Source organism: Gymnogyps californianus, chromosome 4, assembly GCF_018139145.2.
Source record: "Gymnogyps californianus isolate 813 chromosome 4, ASM1813914v2, whole genome shotgun sequence".
In the NCBI taxonomy this organism is placed as follows: domain Eukaryota; kingdom Metazoa; phylum Chordata; class Aves; order Accipitriformes; family Cathartidae; genus Gymnogyps; species Gymnogyps californianus.
The window spans coordinates 57,065,190-57,088,308 of NC_059474.1; the positions used below are offsets into that span (position 1 = coordinate 57,065,190).

Here is a 23,119-nt window from a genome sequence, read left to right on the forward strand (position 1 = left end):
GAAAAGGAAGCTTGCTTTGAATTGCATGTTCTGTCCCCATTTCTGACCATCTCTCTCTGTATAGAAGTAGCCATCTTAAGTGAAGCAATGATGGTAAACATGCAGCATGGGGTGGAGAACACACATAGAAGTGGAAGAGAATATATGTGTTCCATTTATCACTTAAAATGCTCTATCTTCCTAGCTTAGAAAACTTCCTTCACATTTCTTAATGATCAATGCTGTTAGTTATTCTGCATGTAGAGTATCCGCACGATACTCTACAGCTTTTGGCAAGTCCATTGCAAGTGTAGACACCACCATGCACAAGTTTAAAAGAACAAAAGCTTACGTAAAATGCTGTTTTGGACCACCTGGCCATGCTACATAGCAAAGAGTTCTCCCAGGCATCACCTTGGTTATGGAGTATAGGCACTGGGGAAAGGCCAACAGGAACGCCAAAATCCATATGCTCCCAATGACCACCTTGGTAGCAGTTGCAGAGAGCCTAGGTTTCAAGGGATCAATAATGGCCATGTATCTGTAAAAGAAAGCAAAAACCTGTGCATAAGAAACCTTCAGAGATTAGGATGTATCTAGAATCAACCAAAGCTTAGGGTTGGGAGAAGGATAAAAGCAGAGATATTTGTCTTCCTGGAGTTCTGATGGCGTTGTTCTCTTTGGGTAGTTCAGCCTCCATGAAGGCAGTGCTGGAACAAAAAGAAGGTTCATTGAATATTATTTAAAAGCTGTGGGATACCGGTTAACCATATGTGTACCAATAGAGCAACTATTTCTCAAAGAGTTAGTTAATCCTGTTACTGCACAACCTGATTGAAAAGCAACAATACAGCTGGATCCTCTGTTACTCTGCTACATAGTACAGGGTTTATCTCTAATTAAAAAATTAACAGCCAAGCTGTCAGGATTATTAGTCATCTGTCCAAAAGCTCCAGGAACCTGATAAGTCCACATGCATTTATTTCAGTAGATGTAGACCGGCTTTGGATTGTCTGCCAAAGAGCCCCAGGCTGCAACTGGTTCATACAGAGACTGAGAGGAGCCATATGAGCATGTCCTTGGGCAATGTAGAAGCGATAAAAGCACCAAGAGAAATAGATGCATAAAGCATGAAAACATCTCATTTGCTTTCTCAGTTCCTGTGTTCTCAGGTAGGATAGCATTCTTCTTGCTGCCCTATAATTGTATTGGCAATCCATATATACTGATAACTTTAGAAGAACATGCAAAAAATCACTAAACAGTTTACTCTAAGTAATTACAATTTAAAAGCTTAGGAAAAAGGAGCAACAGGAAGGCATCAAGATAGACCGTAAAAGAAAAACAAGTCTTGTTTTCTGTCTTTTGATCTCTGTTACAGATGCAAGGAACAAGGGAGACGGAAATTTTGTATTTTATATACTCCATATCACATACTTCATGTGTTTTTCACGTTTTTCTTAGCATGACTACTGCTTTGATTTCTGGGCTAAACTCTGAATTAACTTATTTTCCACCAAATTCCTTGATTACACTATTTTGTTTCATTTAACAGTGACCAAATAATGACTTGCAAAATCATTAATCATATTAATTAAATAGGAACACTATTCAAAATTTCTTCCACTATTAGCGGGAATGCTGATCAGTATCAGCCAGAATCACATTTAAAGAAATCTTTGTACTTCCGTAAAACCAGGGAGATACTGGCTATATGTATGTCCATATTGTGTTACTGATATAGCATACTGAATAACTAACTACATGCTCTTTAATCTGACATCCTAATGTTTTCCAAAACAACACAAGGAAATACATTAATATTTTGCTTCATATCCAGAGGTTTCCCACAGTACATTAAAAAATCCTTTTATTCATGATTGAAACACAATGCTGTTTGTAAGTTAATGTAGGAGTTAACGGATGAGCAATTTAAATCAAGAAGTTTCCATGGAAGTATTCAGTGTATCTGTGCTTACTCAGGAAACTGAAGATCTGCCCTTCTGCAGTCATTGGTAGCGTTGACATTCTACACTGTGTTTCCCAAACCATTGCTTTTCTGAAATCAGAATTAGAATAGCAATGATTTAGAAGCTCCTCAGGAATAACTAGGGCAAGTCAAAAGGAAACTAACAAAATTAAAATATTCTTTTCTGTGTTTCCTTGGTTTTTTTATTTTCATATTATATGAAAACACCTGAAGCAGATAGGAAAGTGGGATGAATATGAAAACCAGCCTGAATGTTTTACTAATGAGAGTTTTCCAAATTTCTAGGAGAATGTCTGGATCAGTTTCAACAGTTTGTCATCAGTCACAGGGATTAGTACTAATTCTGGAAGAAGCAAACTCATCGCCAAAGAATAATTATGGCCCATATACTTTCACTCTCTTTCACAGTACACATGTCGTTTTCTGATCACCTCTGACAAGATAATTGGAGTACATCAGTGATGTCCTAAAGGTCCCCTTTGTGTCCATTGTAGGTCTCCAGTCTTCAGGCCTAGTAACTGTCCTTGTCCCTGTCTGTTTCAGGTTTTAAATACAGTTAGAAAGTCAAACCACACCTATTCCAGCCTACATGTGTAAAGAAAATATTTTCAGAACTTTCCAGTATTGCTTCCCTCCTTGTGTCATTTATACCTCCCAAAGGAATTGCAATAAGTAAAAGATGTACTATGGCTCTTAATCTACTCTTTCTCTACATTTCTACCTCATATAAAGATAGATTTTTCCCACAGGGTAATTAGTTCCCCTCTCCTTTACCTGCTTTTTGTTTTTTTCAGCTAAACTGGTGGTTTGGGTATTACATACTAACTATGAAATAGCTGTATTCGAGTGCTGAGTGTCTTATCCTGACAGAGCAGCAGATCTCATGAAAATATACATCAGTTGGATTGTTGCCCTCTACCCCCTAGTTCCCTTCTCCTCCAAAGAGTAAATACAACTTGATAATGAAGATAAGTTTATAGTCATGAGTCCTGTCTTTCAAATGGGCTGGCTCAAGTGTGGGCTGCCAGATACTGTCCAAAATGCTTGATGATCTTTACCTGTAGTAAGTGATAATCCATAAACAAATTATCATTTTCACATACTTGTGGGACTCTTAAGGCATCTCCGCCTAGCTTGGAATCATTCCTTTCAATTGCTAGTTTTCTTCAGATTGCACATTGACATTATTTTATGTGCTATTGTCAGATTTCTATTGCATTCACATTACTCTTATTCCCAGCTATATTATTCTTATTCCCAATAGGTACCAGCAGTAATTCTCTTTGGCTAAGATAAAATTCTGTTGTTTTATCTCCCTGTCTGGTGACTGCCCTTTAAAGATGTGGATTGTTTGTATGAAATGACTCATACAGCTGTACTGATGGAAATTTTAACTATTGGCTGTCTGAGTGAGGTAAGTCAAAGGACAAGGATCAAATGAAAAGCAGGCTACTTGTCTGTCTTGTTGAAATTTGAGTGATAAGCCAACAGCCTAGCTTTTGCACAAGATGGATTACAAAAACGTAGCAGGCAGTCATTCTAACGAACAAGATGGGGAGGAGGTGGAGGAGCCTTGACCATTCCCTCAATAATGCCTTTGTGCAGGAAGGACTTAACTGACCAGAGAGTATTGACAGCTCCCTTCTGCTGAGCCTTTGATAACAAATCTAATTTATTCTAATTTGCCAGTACACTAACAATTACAATGAAGTATCTAACTTGTTCTCTAAGTGGCTTTTCTTAGAAACAAAATTGCTTAATTAACATAGTGAGATACTGCTTTATAGCTGCAATTGTTACACTCACTCAAATTTGTCATATAAATTTGGTAGCATTTTCCTAGAGAAGCCATCATTGCCATAATTAAGGATAGTGGAAAATGTGGAATGACTCTCAGCTGCAGGTTAAAAAACACCTCCGTAGTTGATCTGTCTCTGGACGTTAATCTCTGTAGCCAAAAGAAGCGCAGAAGAGAATTGAGTCCTTCCTGCACTGTTAGCTGTCATTTGCAAAGGAGGCTTAGCCACTCTGCCTATAATTTTGTTTGCTGGAAATGTTATCTTGCCATTACTGGTACCTAAGGGTGGTAAGTTGTTTGTCTGTGTCTTTAGCCTCAACCTGAAGGAGCAGTAGCTGTTTTTCAGTTGGTCCTTGCCTTTGATCTCAGTCCATTTTGGCCAGGGTGTTTCCATCAGGAATGAAAGCTCCTGCTAGCACAGGCTAGAGGTTCCATGCTTAGATGTTGCTCAGAAAATTAGAGAGGTGAGGAGGCTAAATATGGGATAATATGTATGTATGATGCAGGATATTGCCCCTATATATTCCAATTACCCACGGCTGACAACTGTCTGTCATCTTTCATGGTGTAGCTCTGTCATTAGGGCTCATTTCCTTACTCTGTTTGATACCCTTACATGTATTTTGTATGGCAAAGTGCCAGTTACAAGGGGGAGCAGCAGACATGCTGTCTGAATTGTGCACTGAATGGTGCTGAACATGGTGTAGAAAAAAGACGATCGTGTGAGTAGGCCAGGAATGAAAGGGAGAATGATGAGATACAGGATCTGGAGCAAAAGCAAAGGAACTGAGACGGAGGAACAGTTTTCTGAATGCAAAACTCGGAATAGAAGTGAAACAAGACTAATGAGAAACTAATAGGAGGAGAAGCAAAGAAAGGAGAATTGTAGAATAACAGTAGATAGAAATTGTGTTGAGAGAGGAGAGAATAAGAAAGGAAACTAGGGTGATGTAAAGGCAAAAGACGTATGAGAAAAATCAGCCCTAGTGGACCAGAGATTCCAAGGTAAGTAGAACTGGTAGAAAAGCACCAGGTTTTAACAGTAGGGCTCTGTGGTGGCAAGCCCTTTTGCCTCTGGAGAGAGGCAAAAGGAGAACTCTGGAGAGAGTTCTCTCTTTTGGGAGAGAACTCCCAAAGAGTTGTTCTGTCTGTGATCAGCCAACCATAAACTGCATGCAAGGGGAAGAGCTGGACTTGTCTGATGCTCTGATGTCATCTGTCTTAATGACTGTTCTGCTTCTCCACTGTTCTTTCAAGTGGCCTGAAGTTCTGCAGTCCTTCTGAAGTCAGTGAAAGTGGCGAGTGCTGAGGCCCTCATAGGTCCACCGTGTTCTGTGATATTTATACACAGACCTTGGACCTCCCCACACCTCTGTCTCTAAGGACACTAAAAGATGGTAGGCATTTGAGCTGAAGGAGGATTTATAGTGGCTACAAGCAACTGAAGTCTTGTTACACTGCTGAAAAGCGTTCTGTAGCCACACAAACATTATTCAGTGGGATGCTGTGCCAATTTGCTTTGCAGTCTTTGGACATTTACTGTTCAGTCAGTCACCAGGCTGGAGCGATGGGGTCCCCTGCCAAACAAAGGGCTCTGAACTCTCACTGAGGTTGTTTGATTTCAGGATCGAACTTCTAATGTTTTCTCACTCCAGTGGGAGCTGCTGATAATGCCACAGATAGCTTGTTCCACACAGTAAAGCAGGGATGCTGAATCCAAACTACATATCAACTGAAAAGAATTAACTTATTATGCTCATTTATCACAACAAGCAGAAACCATTATTACCCCATCCAACATAAACACTAACACTTGGAATATAATTATAAGATGGAATATGCACATTTAGGAATTTGTAAATATGTGCAGGTAGAGACTCAAGCCAACGCTTGCAAAAACGTGGATTATTCAACATCTGCACCATGTTCTATGTATTACTCTAAAGCATTTTTAGGTAGCGCTTTAGTTTCAGCACTAGAATCATTAGTACATGATTTTGTTTATTGTGATCATGCTATATCCCACTGTCATCACTTTTCTTCCAGCTTTGGCTTGTGTTAGTCTTTGTCCCTAGCTAATTACTGCTGAAGTCAGCAAGAGTCTTTCCATTGAACTTAATGAGAAATCAGTCAGTCTGCAAGACATAATGGCTGGTGCATCATGGTGTGCTTGCTGCATTGCTCTTTTCCTTCAAGACTGTTCTCTTATCTGCTGGGGTCAGAATAGATCTAGTTTCCTTCAGAACTGCTCAGTTTGACTGGAGTCTACAATTTACTGTTTGGTACTTGTTTCTTGGGTTCATCAAATCAAGAAAATCTGTTTTCTCTGAAACAATAATAGAGAAAGTCCTCATTTGAATAACATTGATAAAGTCGTTAAGCCAGTGGTTATAATGACAGCATAATCATGTAGCTCTGTTAGAGTTTGCAAATAACGTAAGAGACAAATAGCCGTTAAGTACTGTAAAAGCTTTTGAAGTTTGTGTATTATGGTCCTGACAGTAGAAAAGATAAAAAAATAATCTTAATTTATCTTTTTGTAAAACAGCATACACTGACTCATACAGGCAGGAAAATCTTCCCTCTTTAACACATTATTTAGAAAATTGTAGCAAAGATACATAAGACATTTTTAAAACAAAACAATGTTCAAAATTGGATCCTACAAATGCCCATCTGGAAACACAGTTGGAACCCTTTAATCATCCTAAGTGATTTGTTTCACCTGTTTACAGTGTGTTTATAAACTCAAATGGGAACAAAAGTAATCAGTTCAGCCCCAGATTGTAACAGGAAATTGCGACTTGACAAAGGAAGAGACTGAGAGAAAATCATAATGCTTGCATGTAAGCGGCTTGTCAACAGCAGACAGCAGAGTGCACTTCCTTCGTGAAGGAACAGATGCTGTTATTCCCTCAAAACAGAAGCTGGTTTTGAAACTTTGTATTTGGAATCAAACAGTAATTAAGAACCTTAGGTAGGGAAATCGCTATGATTCCCTGCCCTTATTTAAAACATTGCTGTGGAAAATCCTACAAAATGTCTCTGTAAGGTAGATACAGTATACTAAAGAGGATGGAATGAACTGTGAGATTTTAGAGGCATTTTTTGTATGATGAAAACCAAATCTTTAACTTTTGCGTTCTTTATCTTCTACCTACTAGTGCAAGGCTCCGTCTTTTCTTGTGGGAATGGTCTGCATTCATTAATTTAGACTGATTTTCTCTGCAGGAAGAGTGGCTACAGGCGTTTTTGTAGGACTGTCTCTGACTGTTGATTAAGACTGGTTTTGGTGTCCAGAAGGCTCTACAGTGAACGACGTTACTGTTACTCAGTGATCACCTTAAAGCTGACAGCATAAAGCGTGTATGACAGCATGATAGAAAAACAAACGTTGTACATTTGAGAGATCAGTGGGCAATATCCCAGAAGGATAACTTGGCCTTGATTTACCCAGAGGCACATGTGCTGCTCTTGGTGAATGGCTGTCATGCTTTGAGCAGGGGGTAACACTGCAGTTTTTCTGAAATCAGGACTAGCGTCAATGCCTTGCTTTTGGGTACATCTTAACAGAAACCTTAAAACAAGAATATTGAAATTCTTCAGTATAGCTGAGTTCTCATAAACAGTGCAATGCTTTCTACTTGAGGAACATTTTGGTAACTGACAATGGGCTAGATTTTATAAGTATGTAATTGGTTTTACACAATGTATTCTATACCTATGCATATTGATAGAAAAGGGATAACACTTTCCTTTGGTCTGTCTCATAAAATGATGGACTAACTGATTTCCCCTGACAGAAGGGCTTCTGTTTCTCCTGTTCTTTGAATACAATCTACCTGGGCTATCAAGGACCAATGTCGATGCAAAGTCTGCAAAACCAGCTCCACCTGCACAGACTACAACCCACTCTGTTATTGCTTACATTTCTGACACTGTCATCTGAATGGCTCTCTTCTTGTTTCTGCAGTTATTTTGAAATAATTTTATTTTAGGGAAGCACAAATATGTGAATGATACAAATTTCTCTCCTGGTTGGTAAATCCGTCAGAAATATATGCATACAGGCAATAATATTCAAGAAAAAAAAAGAAAACAAAAAAACCCAACCCTTGACTATCTTTGAAAAGTACTGCAGGCTACATTACATAGTAAACCACAGACACATCTTTTAATAGTTTTCATTAAGCTATAAATAAGGGCACTAAGAAAATGTATTTAAGGCTAAGACTCTGTCTAAAATGAACTTCTCATTTGAACATATGGTTCGAACTTGTCAGATGTTGTTTCCTGCCTGAAATAAGAAGACTTGGGGCTAGTCACTGTTGTAAATGTTGCTTATACTCCTCAAGATACTGGTGTATCAACCTCATTTTTTTCACTGCATCTTTTGAAAGCAGCTTGTTAAATAGAATATTTACTCAATGCAAAACCAAGAGGGAAAAAATACCTGTTATGCCTATATTTATTCCCAAACTGTCTCAGTATGTTATCGATAACATAATTCTGACATGAATTTTGACCAAAAACCAAAAAGATGGTGTCTTTTTGCCTGATCATTATGAGTTTGTACCATAGCAAGAAATGGATTATTTTTCCTATGTCTCTGACAGTCTGAATCTTGTAGCCATTGCATCAGGATGTTCTGCAGAAACTATTCCACCTCTTTTCTCAGAAAGAAAGAAAGAGAATTGTCAAACCCAGAAAATCATTTATGTTTCACCTCTTGATTTTTGAACCCTTAACGCTCTCCTCTTCAACTTTTTCTCTCCAGTTCTGAGGACTAGTATTTTTCAGAGGGAAGCCGAGATACTGGAATTCAGAAATATGATGTGCTTCATCTTAAAATACAAGTTGGGAAACACAGAGAAATGGGGAAGGGATTTCCTATTTGAATTCTATAGTTTGACTGGCAAAGTAATAATAGTAATAATAGTGATAATTTTAAAAGCGTATCTTGCATTTTTCCCTTCATGATATGCAGTGACCAAGGCTGATTCATGAAGTCATGATTATGAAGTCATCCATTAGTTTGGAAAAAAAGCTGTATTGAACTTTAGTTTGGGGGTAGGGCAGATGATAGAGTTTTGTATAGTTATGTGACACCAGAGGCACATAAAGCTAACTAACAATAAAATGACATCTTGTGGAAAAAACAGCACAATGAGTTTACAGAAACTCCCTTCATCCATTTCTCTGGATGAAAATGTTCTCAGATATGAGGGGGAGATCTGTCTGGGGAAAATAGCCTGTAAAGTACAAGAAACCTGAAGAGAAATCTATCTAGCTTTTTGTTTTTCTTGTTCTTATGTTCATATCTCTCTCCCTGGTCTTCAGTGCAAATTCTCTCTTCTTTTACATGGAAACCATTTACTTTGAGACAACAGAGTTTGAGAGAAGGGGAGTGAGAGAGGGGCCAAAGGCCACAGTTCTGTTTGGGCTGAGCTCTGTGCAGGGGATGGCAGCTCGCTGGGAGATGCAGGTTTCCTGCCTGCCATTGCTTCAACCTTCTCTATTCACTGGTGAGCCAACCACAAAACACTTGGTACCAAGCATATGTACAAGAATGCAAGTATCAGTATACATCTTCTTGGTGCACATCTTTTTGCTGACGCCTCTACCATATGACCACAACATAGGGTCATGCCCTGTACACTCCATATCCTAACCTGTTAGACATATTTGAGATCGTTTTTTCACATACACGTTTCCCTATACTTCAGTGTTTCTGAGCACACAGGACAGGTAACAGATACCTAACTCCCAATTCAGATAATGTTATTCTACATCAAAGATGGCTGTGTATAGTTTGGCAGGAGTATCAGTTTAAAATGTTTATGGCACATGAAGGCCTTGAGCAATTTGTCCCAGGAGTAGGAACACATGCAGAGACAGATACCAAAGTGTATTCTACTGGAAAGATAACACATTTTTCAGTGTGCCAACTGCCTACTTCAGAATTTCAGTAACAGATTCATTTATAGCGCTTGTGGTACTACTTTGTGACAATAATAACTGCTCTTACAGCATACACTTGAAGAGAATGAAGAGCCTAAGTGATATTTTGAGGATCTGAGTGTGTACACATGATGAATTTAGGTTTCATTTGATAAATTGAATCGTATTTATGCCTCGTAACTCTCTTCTGCTACAAGCTTGTACCATATTACTTATGCTGGAGTCTAATAAGTGTATAGAGGGATTATTAACAGCTATCAGTAACTGAACAATGTCACAGAAAAATAGAAAACTGACCCAGTATATGTGTGCCTCTGTAGACAGAAGTCTAAGAAATAAGGTGGGAAACTAGAATGACAAGTTTTGAGTAAGGATATTGGTGTAATAGGCATACTAGAAACTAGGTAGGAGGAATGTAACACTGTAATACTAAGGTTCATAAAAAAGAGGGATTGTACAAGAGAAGGAATAAAACAGAATGTTAAATGTAGTTTAAAATCAAGTCAGGTAAAAGAAATGTATTCATGAATAACATAGAATTTTATGGTTTGAAACTCCAAGCATGCCTCTGAAAAAATAAACTTCAGGATTATACACTCAGCTAATTCACAGTAACAATGGTGACATGCCAAACGAAATTAGAAAGGCTGTGATAGCAGGTAATGCAATAATAATAGAAGATATCAGTGACTTTTGTGCAGACATAAAATATATTCTTGGTCAACATTAATGACTGCTCTATGGAGCATTTACGAGGAGAAACCCAAAGTAAACAAGGAGCTCTTGAGTTGGTCCTGAACACTGTATATGGTCAGGCTTAAATGTTGTTATTCTTTAAGTAGTGTCTAGAGTATGACTGGTTTTAACATCTCTGCAGAAACAAAAAAGCTGCTATGGTAGTGTTTCATTTAAAAATGGGGAGCTATAAAAACTTGAGAAAGCTTATTAAAAAGAAATGAGAACGGCAACCAAAAGGAAACAGAGACTGCTAATAACAAGAATCAATCATATTCTGAAACATGGAGATTCTCTAATTATCTAATCTTTTATTAGTGAAGCTTAATTTGATTTTGAGCCTGGTGTTCAGCAAAGTGAGCGTAAGGGTATTGGGAAAGAGAAAGCTGGGCCCATGGCTCTTGGATTCTGATTCTTATTCTGCTGCAAATTGTTTGTTTATTTGATTTTTCAATCAAATTTTTAAAAACATCCATCCTGATGTCAACATGTTATCCATGTCAACAACATGATGCTGTGTAGTCACACTTAAGTGAGCTGTCTGGAGTACCAGAGGTAAGAGTGCTAATACCTGTCTTTTAGCTCTAATTTTAATAGCCTTATTCCTTCTAAAAATAGAGTCACAGACACAGTTCTGCGGAGTAAATACAAATAGGAAGTTTCATAACAGCTCTATTGGACTAGACAAATATAGAATAAAGTTCTATATCTGCCTGTAGGTCAAAAGAAAGGGCATTTCATTCTATCAGAAGGACAAAAAAAGGGGAAAAAGATGAAGTTATTGAAATCATAATGGGACTTTGGGACATGATTAAGTTTTAAGTTTTAAAAATGGTGATTTACTTTGATAATCTCCTGATTTGAAGTTAATTATTGGACTTTATTAATGGCTCACTGAGGCAGCAAATTGTAACAGCTCCAGAGTTTACATCAACACAACATGTGAGGAAAGTTTTGTGATTAAAAAAAAGTGCATGAAAGTGGAATTCTCTTTAACATTGGACTTTATTTTGTCATTCTTCTATTGCAATACCTTTGACTCTGCAAGTAGCTGAACTGAAAAATGGGCTGGGATTTTTGCAGAGTATAGGGCTAGGATAGCTGGGTAACATTTGGCAGAACCTGATCTTTAGAAAGGATTAGGTTAAATCCATTGTTTTTATCTTTCCTAATAATTCGTTAAAAAAAAGTTATGTAGGTCTTTTTGATGCTATTATGTTGACCCGTGCTGAGCAGCAGTAAGCCTTGTAGGCTGTTTTGCAGTAATGCAGAACATTGGTGTATCATAAACGTAATTTTATTTACATTTGTATGAAATATTGGCATATATATGTCATTCTTTTCAATTACTTTTGCGTATAAAGAAATCTAATATATATGTAATAGCTCTTCAAAGACCAAAAGTTTGCTTGCGTACTAGGAAGAAAAGAATTGCTAAGATCTGAATAGGATCAGCAACTACTCACCATCACTGTTAGAATACATTGTTTAATTCCAGAGCAGTTGCTTTTACAAAGAGTTAAACTTGTTGAAATGAGGAAATCACTATGGAATTGCTGAGAGAACAATAACTGAGAAAGTCATACTGTAGATGTGCTAATAACAGGAAAAAATGCATAAAAATATACTAAGTGCTCTACTGAAGGCATGTTATTTTAGGCTATATTGCTACATCTCCAAACTTCCACTTTAGCCATCAGATATCTGCAGAGAATTTCTAGGACTACACACAGAACTGGTTGTATAATGAGGCAATCTTGGGATTGGAAATTAATTGCCAGCATACACGAACCACCTCTTTTGCATTCTAAGAACTAGTAGGAAGGGACAGTGGGTCTTCAGTGGCCAGGGCCAGATGGCTTAAATTCTGCCTCAGTTACTGTCTTTAATATGTCCAAGAACTGTACCACAGCCAGTAGTCACAGATGGAGTGAAGACACATGACCCTTTAGGATCATGCACTGGCCAGTGGCAAGGGCATATTGGCTCCAGAACTATCCCCTATTCAGTTTATCTTAGGCTATTTTAAAAGTTTATCCCCATAAGGTAGCTAAAGGAACTATAGTGAGCACTGGAGGCAATGTAACTATGGTACTGGGCAGCATGAGCTGCAGAAGAACGGATGAATGAATGCGTATGAAGCAATACCGTGTAAAATCTGTGCTGCTTCTGATACTTGAGCTGGCTTGGTTAAAGCTACCTGTGGCATCTCTGCAGGAGACAGCAAACAGCCTGTTGGAAAAGAAGCAGAAGGCAGGGGGAAAAGACCACCAGGAAGGGGTGGTCAGAAGTGTGAATAAACCCACATAAATTTGAGTCTATGTTCAATGACCAGGTGGTCATACAGCAGTCTTGGATACTTTCATCCTCAGCTCCAGATGCAGCACACTGCAGGAACCGCCTACTCCACAGAAGTCTGTGTCAGTCCAGTAATTTCACAGTGCACACAACTTAGACAACATGGCCTACAGAATCAGGTGTGAAAGGAGACATGTACTGCCCGTGACCTCTCCTCAGTGATGTCTAGAATCACAGTGACTCATTCATACTCTGTGAACATTTGGACGTTCTAAAACGATCAATGGAGCATATCGCAACATACTTTTTAGTGAGTTGCAACCCATGACCTTTCAGTATTTTGAGATGTTAACAATTTCTACTGGAAAATCATCTGATACGATCCCATCATTTCAGTTCCCTCAGTAGCTTTATCCTAATTTGTAGCTTTTTAAAAATTATTTTTAAATGAACATGAATGTGTAAGGATGAGTTTACTGGGTCAAAACTAAAGCAGAGTGTCCTGTCTGAAGCACTGGCTGAACTTTTACAGAAGGCAAATGGGAACTGAAGTTTTAAAAAATATCCACCCAGCAGATCTGTGCCCTGGAATAGGGCAGTCTGTACATCCAAGGACATTCCTTGGGATTCACTTTGGCCCTCAGTTTTCCTCTTGACTTTGCAGAAGTGTTCTGCAGAGGTAGCCAGGAAATGGTTAAAGGTACTGAATGCATCGGGTGTGATTTGGTATAAAAGGAAAAGGAACAGCAGTGTGAATAGGGAAGGAGGGATAGACTGCTCTTCTGTTTGTACTACATGATGCTCCTTGGTACTACAGAGAGCTCACCTGAACACAGCTGTGGCATTGTTCACTGTGCTCCTCCCAAGGGAAGGGATTTGTCTTTGGGGGCAGGTGAGCTTGGAAGATGTGGTGGCGTGGGACTTGTGATTTCTTCAGGGGATTTTCAGACAACAAATAGATCAGAGTGAATAACAGTAGTAATTGACTCACTTCTCAGTACCAGTGTCTCACATTGCTAAACCAAGGAAAACATTTCCAGTATATTTGTATCTGACCTTTGCACTTCAGTCAGTGTGGAGCAGAGTTCTTCTTTACTCACTCCCAAAATGCACCCTTTGGATTCCCAAGGAACTGTATTCATCTTTGTTTCCAGTTTCCTAGCATAAATTTAGGAACTTTCAAGGTAGTAAGTACTACATCTCTGTGGATGTTTTTGTCAGAAAAATGAAAAAACCTTACTCAGAGCATCCTAGTAACTGCTCAGCTAATGACATGATCAGCTGCAGCAATAACAGTTAAATACTCAGCATCAACTAAAAACCTTTTATCTTTCTGAAAACCTCAAGCTAGATGAGAATCTTAAGCTAAACCAAATTGACAATGGAAGAAATCTTTGCCTGGTTAAAGATAGTATCACTGGTTTTACACTACCTACTCCTTTATTAATGGGAAGTAATGGGAACAAGATACATCACTGGCAGGAAGAAAGTGTACTGATTTCCTCCTGTCTTCACCCATCCCCAGAGCAAAGAGGTAGAAGAGTTGCTAAGAATCTCATTTTCTCTTTCATTTTTAGCTTTACGGAACAGAAATGCATCGGGCTGAGAATGTCACCTAAAATTTGCAATTAGTAGGGCCAACAGAAAAGCATTATTATGAACTTGTCCACAGCACAGATAAAAGGTACAGCAACATCTTTCCCAATCTTTGCACCTGGAAATGAGAAATAACTTTTCAGAAGATGGATTGAACCTTATAAAATCTTAACTACCATCATCAGAATGTGCTGCAATTCTGCCAAGTCAATTCAGGCAAGATGCATAACGTGATTTGAATATGTAGAAAGGAGTTTTGTGAGTAATTTCAGTGCATTGCTAAATGGAATAAAAGATCTGAAGTACAAAGCAATCTGTTTTTCTGAATGAAAATTCAGGAATTTATTGGATTTCTAAAGCATGGGACAAGTTATCTTTCCAGTACAGCAAATGTGAAAATGATGACAAAGAAAGGAGCATTTCCTAGGGGAGACTCACAGCACCTTCTGAGAAAGATGGTCCATCAAAGCATCTCTGTTGGAAATCTGACAACTACATCTCCCCTTTACTCTATGGAGACTAGAGCTATCCTGTTCCATTATTGTCAAGAGCACAAAGGTAAAGTTTTTCCCTGTCCAGTTTTCTTTCACAGTCACAAAGGCTTGTTTTGCTGCAAGTAATCAGAAAAAAATCAAGCACTTTGAAACCATGTTCTTACCAGACCTCCGGATATGCACAGATGGCAACATAAATAGTCTCATTAGTTAAAAATCAGGAGGAACCAAGCAGCTCAGAGCTGTCTATGAGAAGAGCTATTAAAAACAGAGTCTGAAGTGATTTCTGAGGAGGAGGCAAATGCCTCTGCCAGCTGCCGAAATACAAAGACGAGGGAAATTTGAAATCCCCTCCCTTCACACACAATTTCTACAACTCCTTATCAGTATGAATTAGATGACATTCGCTGAGGGGCAGATACTGTTTTCACAGGTGGGGAAGCAAAACCCTGAGCAATGGCTGCTGTTACAGAATTAGCATTAAAAGGTGGAGCACAGAGAGCAGCTGAAGTCAAACAGAGAGAGGAAGTGTTTGTTGTAAAAGAAAGCAAGAGAGTAAAACCAATGAAAGGCTGAAGGAGAAAGACCAAAGACAGGGAGAAAAAGTGTGTTAGGGAGAGATCTTAGAGAAGCACAGAGGAGCACAATCCATGAACTATTGAGGGCTCTGCCTTTCATGACTTCATAATTGTTATCTCTGTGTTTTTGTTTCAGCAGAGAATCTGATCTCAATCTCTCACCCCTAAACTTTTCCTCTCTTTTCTCACCTGTCCACAGCTATCGCTGTCATGGAGTAGATGCTGGCGAAGACAGCTGTGATTGGGAAGAAGTTGTGGAAGCGGCAGTAAGCCTCTCCAAAGTACCACTCGCTGTGCAGCGCGTAGATGAAGTTGATGAGAGTATTGAAAGCAGCCATGGAGGCATCGGAGAAGGCCAGGTTCACCAAGAAGTAGTTGGTCACTGTCCTCATGCGCTTGTGAGCCAGGATAATCCAGATGACAATGAGATTTCCAAAAACAGCCACTGCCACCACACCACCATAAGCCAGAGACCACAGGGCAATGCGCCAAGAGGGTTGCACAAACTGGTTGGAGAAGTTGGCTGCTGAGGATGCTACAGGGGGAGAAGCATTTCCAGCTGGTGCTCCCAGTGCCTGTTCCCAGGGATCGCCTGCTGCACCAAGGCTCATGTTCCACCTGCTGCTCATGCTCACGTTCCAGTTGGCTGTGGGGACAGAAGTCATCTTGGATGTTCCTCTCCTCTCTTCCAGGAATGATGTGCCTTTCCCACCTCCCTCTCCCAACCGTCCAAAATCCCCACCAAGAGGTAAGAAGAGGAAAGAAAGAAAAAAGGAAGTAAGGCAGCAGAGCAGGTACAGGGGAGGAGAGATCTGTCAGAAAAAGCTTTGGCTACACTGTTCAAACTGTTAGAAATGCTGTACCAGCTGAGACAGGAGAGCTACCTCTGGGTAGAACAGCATGCCATTCCTCCTCTGTATGGCCACCTCTTGCTTTTGGTTTTGCTGAAGGAGAAGGGGACTGGAAGCCAAGGCACATTTTATAGGCTTGTGAGCTCCCAGCGTCATGAAGGGAGTGGAGCGATAAGCTCCGTCGGCTGGTAAGATAACACCTCTCTCTCTCTCTTCTCCCTCCTCCCCTTTTATTTCATTCATTGCCAGCAGCAGGCACTTTCAGGAGCTGTGGAGAGCACCACGGGGAAAATGAATTCTCGTCTCGTTTTTGTTGAGAGATTTGTTTTATATTGCCTTTCTTTAAGTTTCATTATTGTGCTTCCTTTTTAAATAGTCTTTGCCCTGTCTTTGCAGGGCTAATGAGCTGGCTTACTTGAACATCCCAGGACTGAGACTGCTTTTTATTAAAGCTGTTTCCAGATGAATTCATGAATTTATTCCAGATGAATTCAGATCTGCTTTTTTGCTGCTGTCTTTTCATTTAGTACACGCTTTCCTTTTAACCATTCTGTTAACTGCAGATTTGGAATAGTGACCTCTTTCAGATAAAGAAATACATCCTTCTGCTCCCTAATTTCACTTTTCAATCTGTAATATGTAAATGACATCAAGAAACATTTATAAAATTAAAATGTGACTCCCTTTTTCTTACAGCACTAACTTTGGTGCCTGTAAAGCCATTTGCATGTTCAGCAGACACTGACTTTTGTTGAAACACTATGCAGCCCTAAACATAGATGTCCTTAAATATGGGTAAAATGGTAGGGGTTTGTTTTCTTTGTATCTTTGAAAAAAAATTTTTTTTAGTTCTTTTACTTATTAGCATTTATTCCACACTTAGTGCTCTTATTATTTTGACCAAACAATGTTTTTATATGCAGTGATTTCTATACTGGTAGAAAAGGGTAAATGAGGAAATTTAACACCTGATATTTTCACATCCAAGAAATCAGTTTCATTGTTAATATGTTAACAACAGCTGGCATTGGGAATGCATGCTTTATGCAAGGGTTGATTGCAAGGGACTTCAACTAGCAAACCTTTGTTATTCAATAGGCTGCAGTCTTTAGGGAGAAAATGTGTTTTAGTGCTGATCTGCTGCATGCTTCAACAATTTAGAGCTACTACTTGTCATCAGCAGAGATTTCAACTGTATCACAGCAGTGGGAGCTATTCAATACCCCTATCAGCAATGACACATTCTACATTTTTTTAAACAAAAGCTTCATACAAATATCAAATATTCCTGTGTGCCACTTCCTCCCTGCTGTATTTACCCAGTGGAAGTAGTGTCTGCACTTTAATTGTCAGGTCTTCACTGCAGTTTTAATTTGAATGACTGCAATTGTGGCTGTTTCTATATGCTTCTCAGTTCTTACCAGCTGACACGATCCCAAGCAGCAGCCCACCCCAGGCTTAGAAGCTCTGCTGAAAACCACCCTTTGCTACAGCATGTCTAGAACCTACCCATACGCTGCAGGTCCTTGTCACAGGAAAACCACTGGAGTTAATCCCACAGTTCCATTTCGAGTCCCACATCTTCCATCTGCATTGTCTTTCACCCTCTCCCTGGAGGTGAGTCTGCAGAAGGGAATAGTAGTTCACACGCTGTTTCCCCAGTAGGCTTTGTGCCGTGTTCTCAAGAGATCCCATAGGAAGAAGCACAGAGTCGGCAGAGACTGTATTAGTGCTGAGTGGGTTGAGCCACTCTTTAAGTTAGCTTAAACTACAGCAAACTGTAGGATATATTTCTCTGCCTTTTGGGCATGTATAGAGGGGACTTTGGGAAGGCAGTGAAGAATAAGCAGTTGAGTAATTCAGGTGCGCTCTCCTGGTAAAATCAGTGGGGTGCTGGCCAGAGGGTTAGTAGCTAGGGCTCCTTGTTGTAACATATTGTCCAAAATAGGCCAGTGGGATAGACTGAGAGAATCCCATACCTGGGCAAAGAAATCTGACTTGTAATAAATGATTGTCCTCGTTTCGACTGGGATAGAGTTAATTTTCTTCCTAGTAGCTGGTATAGTGCTGTGTTTTGGATTTAGTAGGAGAATAATGTTGATAACACACTGATGTCTTCAGTTGTTGCTTATACTAAGTCAAGGATTTTTCAGCTTCTCATGCCTAGTCAACAAGGCTGGAGGGGCACCAGAAGCTGGGAGGGGACACAGCCAGGACAGCTGACCCAAACTGGCCAAAGGAATATTCCATACCATACGACATCATACCCAGTATATTAACTGGGGGAAGTTGGCTGGGAGGGGCGGATTGCTGCTCAGGAACTAACTGGGCATTGGTCGGTGAGTGGTAAGCAATTGCATTGTGCATACCTTGTTTTGTATATTCTAATTCTCTTAGTATTATTATTGTCATATTATTTTTTTTTTCCTTCCTTTCTGTCCTATTAAACTGTCTTTATCTCAACCCACGAGGTTTGTTTTTTTTGATTCTCTCCCCCATCCTGCTGGGTGGGGGTAGTGAGCAAGGGGCTGCGTGGTGCTTAGTTGCTAGCTGGGGTTAAACCACAACAATGACCTAAGTCACAGGCAAAATCCAAGTAAGAAATTGAATTAACTGTCGTAAAGAAAATCTCTGTGAGTCTGAGTGTTGAAAGAATTCAAATGGTGGTTCCAATGAATGAGGAATACTGGACTGACTAGTTATAGCAGAGACTTGGACACTCAACTCTTGACTCTAGAAGATTCACTCAAGATTTTCATATGGCTATGAGCCAGAAAGCACAAACCCCACCTTTATGCCCAAACTAGGAACTCCAGACTGTATCCTTATACTAAGCTGATGTTTTTTCCACATTCCCACACCAGCTGCCCAAGTCCTTGTGTCCCATGTTCTTCTGTTGTTTCCACCCAGCTCTCCCAGCCTCAGCTCTATTACTCCTTTTCCTCAGTTTCAGCAGAGACACAGGGACCTTACTTCTTGCACACGATACTGCTAGGCGTACAGCAGAGTGCAAACCTGTAGGAACAGCAGACAGTATAGCACCTGCAGTAACTTACCTTGTATAGAAACATAAAGGATCTGTGTTTGAACTATATTTGCTCTGCATAGTTCATGGAGTCACATTCTGGTCTTGTGTGCAAATTCTGTCTCAGTTGTGAATTTCCCTAAAAAAATGTGCAATATGCAGTAGTTCTGCAACAATGCTGCAAACTAGGGGCCGTATTTTGACTTCGAGAGCAGGAGTCTAATTTCTTGTTCCTCTTTTCTCACAGAAATAAAGCTTGTTCTAGCTCTCTGTCTTGGAAAATTGCTTGCCATTGCATACCGCATGTTCTGGGGAGACCATTCCCATATGTATTTCCCTAATCCTCTGCAGTGCCCCCAAGGGAAATTGTTCTCCTCAATACATTCCTAGTCACAGTGTGAAAAGTTAGTACAAGTCAACACCTCATTATGCAAGCAAAGCTATCAGTAAATTGAGTCCTTGAGACTTTAAACAAAAATCAGGAAGCTTTTTGTATTCTGTGTTTGTGAAATGTCAGCCAGACCACCAACACAGTATATGAACAAAAGTGTCAGCTTTGCAGTGTAGAAATGAAAGTATCATTGATTCCTGTCTTCCTCTTCAGGGGTACCCTGAGGAAACTGAGGAAATATTCCACTCGTGTAGGGAACTTTTTATATACTGTGCTCTTCCCCATCCCCTTTCCTCCACGCATGAGGAGAAGAGAAACTGTGGGGTACCATTAGCATCGTTCCATAATGGACAACCTAGATTTTTCATTAGTCGCTTGCTCAGTAAGCTGGATGTTATCTGTTGTGTTGCAGCAGGTATCCAAATCTGGCAGAAGAGGTGGCTGAGTATCTGGAGCTGTTTTGTTTGGAGAAATTGAACACTGAACGGCACAGGGCAAATGTTGGGCAACTGGATCAGCCTTCCATGGGGAACATTTACAGTTTCTTTTGGAGATGACTGTAAAAATTTGCTAGAATAAATTCTCCTGTGCTCTAGCTTTCATTCTTATTGAAACCCTAGAGGAGCAGTCTCGTGCAATCAATTGGAGCAAAACCAGGTCCTCCCGCATCCAAAAGACTACAGCAAAGAAATAGGTTGATCTACCCTTTAGTACCTGTCTTGGTAGCATTTTATTTAACTAATTAAGGAAAGAGGTTAGGCAGCCAGTAATTGGCTCTTGCTGAGAGAGGAAATTCACTTGGACAGTGAAGTCAGCTGTGCTTCTCCATAAAAATTTGTGTTGATTATACATGTACTGATTGAAATTTGGTCAGCTGAAGGTTATCAGCATTCAGTTTCTCAAATAAGTTCCACAACAACTTTGGTGAAAACATTTGTCTTAATAACTGGTGTGTAGCAAAACTTGCCTGACTGTGGTGAAACTTATGCAAAGGAGTGGTACAAAAGACAAAGATCTGTGGTTTTTCTCAGTCTCTTGTAGAAAAATAAGGTAATTGTAGAGGATAACCATGCTTGTGTTTTCTTCTAAAACTGTTACAGGTACATGATTTCTTACGTTAACTTTTGCCCATTGCAGCTTATGCATATTCACAGTGGGAATGTTTCATTTTCCTCTAGGTAAGACTGTACTCAATTTTAGAGTGATTGCTTTCTGGTCATCTGCTATTTGCTGTTCTCTTTTGCCCTTCCACTGATAGCTGCTTTGTGCTTGTACAGTCAGCTGTGGTTAAACTTGAGGCTATTAGCAGTTCCCCTTTCCCAGCTTCACCGAAATACTTAGAAATGTGAAAGAAATATCCAAAGTGTGATCGGGAAAGTAGCTGTGATTGTTTGTAGCTCTTCCTTTGTGTTATATAGCTTGAAGCTATTTTTTCACAGTTCCAGAAAAACCTTTCCTACTGAGCCCAGAGTGGAAGATAAGATCTTGACTTAGCATCTTGACTACAAAGTAGATTTAGAAATTATTCTATTCTTTGCTATTTCTGACACTATGATTTATTCTTCTACAGGTCTTCTGGTGTACTTGAAGTTTTCATCTGAAGTCCCTCTTCCACTAAATTCATCTGTGTGCTTTGGGAAAGAGAGCCAGAGAATATCAGCAGTAGTGCACAAGTAGGGATTTGCAGCAAAATAGCAGCCTGCACAGCATATCTATGTAGCGTAAGTGCTAACTGCACCATTGTTAATTACAGCAGTTCTGTTTCACAAGATCTGTCCTCTGTGGTTCCTTTCTTTTGTATATAGCACTGAGGGCATTGCTAAGTTTGCTTTTGTTTTTCGATTTGCTTGCTTGATTAGGCTTAGCCTAATGACCTCATTCCCTGCCTCCTTCCTCCAGCCCCCAGCTGGAAGAGATGATCCTTCAGCAGCAGCTTTGGTGGTCCAAATTTTTTCTTCAGCTTTGATATCTCCTGTTCATCAGTCAGTCATGCAAAGCTTTAGCTATGGCAGGAGAAATTTTGCAATTTAAGGATGCTCAACACTGTCCTATTTATTATGGCTGCTTGTTAGCATTGTGCTGCTGTCATGACAATGTCAGCCTACCTGGATTTTGAACAATTTGCTTTTATTTGTGTAGCTTAAAACACAGCTGGAAAACTCAGTTTGAACTTGGTTTCTGATTATTGCTTACAAATGCAAAAGTCTTCTTCCTGGCACCAAATGAAATCAGGCAACTTCACAAGCATGTGAGTAAGGATGTTGAGCAAAGGGGTAGGCCAAAACCAGAAATATTGTTTGTGGCTCTTCATCGTAGCTAGAGGGGGCCAGAAGGGTGAGGACAATCAGAGCCAAAGAACTGATTAGAGATAAGTTTTCCTCTGGAATATGATGCTGAGGTACAACTTCACTGAAACCACTTTTAGAATAAAGTAAAACTCAGCAGGTCTAGGGATAAGTTATGGGAAATTAACTAACACTAAATAGAAATGAAGACTATTCTGAATTACAGATAATATTCACAAATTATTTCGTATGAGAAAACTTTTATTCTTCTTTAATGAAGAAAGAACCAGCAGGATTTCTTCAGCCATTGAGAGTTTGATCTTCTGATCCTCCTGAAAGGCTAAATACACTTGGTTTCCATTGTCACCAGCATAGCTTAGCCCTCTGTTTTTTAGCTGCTGTACATAGGACATGACTGAAGGTGCTGAATAGCTGATACAGTGAGGTGCCTGTGTCAAAATGTAATTTGTAGGGTACAGTTCTGTGAAAAATAATTCTTATTCATTTGCTCTCCTGGTCAGCTAGGGCTTTGAGAGGAAAATACATTATACAAAGTGAGATACTAGCAATTTTTTGGAAAAAATTAAGTGAATTGATTCAAGTGGTTCTTCTACCTGACAGCAACATATCTGGAGAGGAGGGAAAGGCAGAGTGAAATGGGACATGATATAATAAACATTTTCTTGGGCTACTGTGATAAGTCTTCTTTCCTGCTACTATTCTTTTCCTCTTTACATTCTTTGTTGCAGTCCCTGACACAAATTAGTGTGAAATTTTCACTGAATTAAAATGTTTTTCTTCTAACTGCTGTACATTCTTTATTTTCTCCACTGGGAGACAAATTATTTGCAATTGTAATTCCAGGCACCTCTGCCTTTTCATCTTTCTCCAACTGCTCAAGTGCCTGTCTAATGTCATAAGTGAGACTAACTAGCGACTTACATATATGTGTGCACTTGTACATGTTTCCCCATATTCTTCTTTTCTTTTAAATTGCTTTAATTTTTTTTTTTAAAGTTAAATTTAACAACAGAATTATAAGGTCACCTAAATCAGAGAAGAAAAGAATGTGTTTTATTAGATCTTGCAGTTTCTCAACCTACAGTCTTGAAACTAATGGGTAGCTGCTGTTGCCACC

The 23,119-nt window shown here is 39.5% G+C and overlaps 1 protein-coding gene across 1 annotated transcript in view; it reads right to left on the bottom strand.

Moving 5' to 3' along the window:
- Positions 1-16,407, bottom strand: part of TACR3 (tachykinin receptor 3) — a 39,787-nt gene extending 23,380 nt beyond the window's left edge. The window contains exons 1-3 of the mRNA XM_050896264.1: positions 16,314-16,407; positions 15,619-16,075; positions 332-520 (exon numbers count right to left, since the gene is read on the bottom strand). Coding sequence (XP_050752221.1) covers positions 332-520; positions 15,619-16,075; positions 16,314-16,407 — 740 coding nt within the window. The remainder of the gene's footprint in view (positions 1-331; positions 521-15,618; positions 16,076-16,313) is intronic.
- Positions 16,408-23,119: the final 6,712 nt, after the last annotated feature.